The 2,032-nt window shown below is 60.2% G+C and overlaps 1 protein-coding gene across 1 annotated transcript in view; it reads left to right on the top strand.

The window, feature by feature from the left end:
- STARD3 (StAR-related lipid transfer (START) domain containing 3) overlaps nt 1-2,032 on the top strand; it is a 25,015-nt gene that overhangs the window by 19,139 nt on the left and 3,844 nt on the right. The window contains 6 exon segments of the mRNA XM_010842664.1: nt 48-125; nt 253-306; nt 707-824; nt 1,027-1,125; nt 1,354-1,409; nt 1,778-1,870. Coding sequence (XP_010840966.1) covers nt 48-125; nt 253-306; nt 707-824; nt 1,027-1,125; nt 1,354-1,409; nt 1,778-1,870 — 498 coding nt within the window.

Here is a 2,032-nt window from a genome sequence, read left to right as displayed (position 1 = left end):
GGTGGGGCCCATGGCTGCCTGTGACAGCTCCCCCACTCCCCTGCCAGGTCCTGGCCTTCTTCCGCTTCTCCGGACTGCTCCTGGGCTATGCCGTGCTGCGGCTCCGGCACTGGTGGGTGATTGCGGTAAGATGCCACTTTCCTGGCAGCTCTCGGGCCCTGGCTGGGCTGGCTCATGGGGTGGGATGGAGGAGGACTTACTCCCCAGGCTCCGTCTTTGCTCTGTCTGTCTCTCTCTCCCTCCCCTGGACAGGTCACCACGCTGGTGTCCAGTGCATTCCTCATCGTCAAGGTCATCCTCTCTGAGGTCAGTGGCTCGGGGTCTGGCTGGTCTGGTGGGCATCTGGCCTGCGGGATGGGCTCATCCCAAGAAGGGACTGCTTCTCTGACTTTGGGTTTCTGTCCCTGTTGTCAGGGTTGGGTGAGGAGGATTCCTGTCCTTGGCTTTTTCTAAGGGGTCAGCTTCACTGGCTTTGCCCACTTGCCCTGCTGAAATCCTAAGAACAGAAAGTTCCTCCTCCAGGCTGACCTTAGTGTATCATGCTGTAGAATTCATTAATCCCTCCATCTCAGAGGCATGTGCCACAGGGGGGGCCCAAGCAGCTGGTACCAGGAGTGGGGTGTAGGCCAGAGTCAGCAGCCCCGGGGTGGGGCTCTGGGTCTGGGGTGGCCCCCGGCTGTGGAGCTCAGCCCCCTCCCCTCCGCAGCTGCTCAGCAAAGGGGCCTTCGGCTACTTGCTCCCCATCGTCTCCTTTGTCCTCGCCTGGCTGGAGACCTGGTTCCTTGACTTCAAAGTCCTACCTCAGGAGGCTGAGGAGGAGCGATGTGAGTGCTGGGGGGTGAGGGGATGCAGCGAGGGTCACCCCCACCCAAGAGAGGAGAGTTTCTGGCATGAGGGCCAGTTCTGAGCTCTCTTGCCAACTCTGCCTCCAAGAGCCTTAAAGAGAGCCTGGGCTGGGGGACCCTAGGCTGCCAAGGCATGATTGTCCTTGGTCTGGGACGATGGCTGCCCACGTCTGCCCCCCAGGGTACCTTGCCGCCCAGGCTGCTGTCGCCCGAGGACCCCTGCTCTTCTCCGGCGCTCTATCTGAGGGCCAGTTCTATTCACCCCCAGAATCCTTTGCAGGTGAGGGTTGGTGGGTGGGGGAACTACCTCCAGGGAGGGGCTTTATGAGGAGCAGGATGGCTGGGTCTGTCCTTTCTCGTCCTCTGTCAGCTCCTTGGAGAAAGCGAGCAGCCCTCTCCCACACACAATCTTATCCCCCCACACACCATTGCACTTGTACCCCAATCCCTCACCCCCACCCCTTCTCCCCACCTCTTCCCGTTGTCCTCCGTGCTTGTTTTTCTGCAGGGTCTGACAATGAATCCGATGATGAAATTGTTGGGAAGAAAAGCTTCTCTGCCCAGGTATTTGGCTGCCTACCCCTACCTGGGGTGGGCACCCCAGAGAGGAGCCAGCACTGGGCTCGGCCAGCTGGGCAGGGGCTTCCCAGAGGAGGGCAGACCTTAGGCAGCCTGAAGGCCTGTCAGTGTCCATCTGAGTGTCTGGCTCACTGTCAGTCAGGCCCAGTGGTCTCCTTCCTGCCTGGGCCCCGGGGTAACAACCACAGCACCTGGTCCCCGGGAGTCAGCGGGCGCAGGAGACCAGCCCAAACCCTGCATCTGGACATCCAGCTGAATCAGGCCTTTGAAAGAGATGTGTGGAGTGTCTAGAGAAAGATCCAGAGGGGTGCAGCTGCCAGGCTGACCACTTCCTGCCTCCCCTCCCTGGCCAGGAACGGGAGTACGTCCTTCAGGGGAAGGAGGCCATGGCGGTGGTGGACCAGATCTTGGCCCAAGAGGAGAACTGGAAGTTTGAGAAGAATAACGTAAGAAAGTTTTCTCCCACGGGACCCTGAGAGTTGGCTTGTAGGGAGTTTTCCCTCCCTTTTCTGAGACCTAAGAAGCCCAAAGATTGCACGGGTTGGAACCCTATTTCTGCGCAGGGGAGGGGGCTGGGCCCTGGGGTCAGCCCCTTGGCCTGGATTGGA

Source organism: Bison bison, unplaced genomic scaffold (genome assembly GCF_000754665.1).
Source record: "Bison bison bison isolate TAMUID 2011002044 unplaced genomic scaffold, Bison_UMD1.0 scf7180017864180, whole genome shotgun sequence".
Lineage (NCBI taxonomy): Eukaryota > Metazoa > Chordata > Mammalia > Artiodactyla > Bovidae > Bison > Bison bison.
The sequence above is the reverse complement of the archived record's forward strand: the minus strand, read 5'-3'. Positions and strand labels throughout refer to the sequence as shown.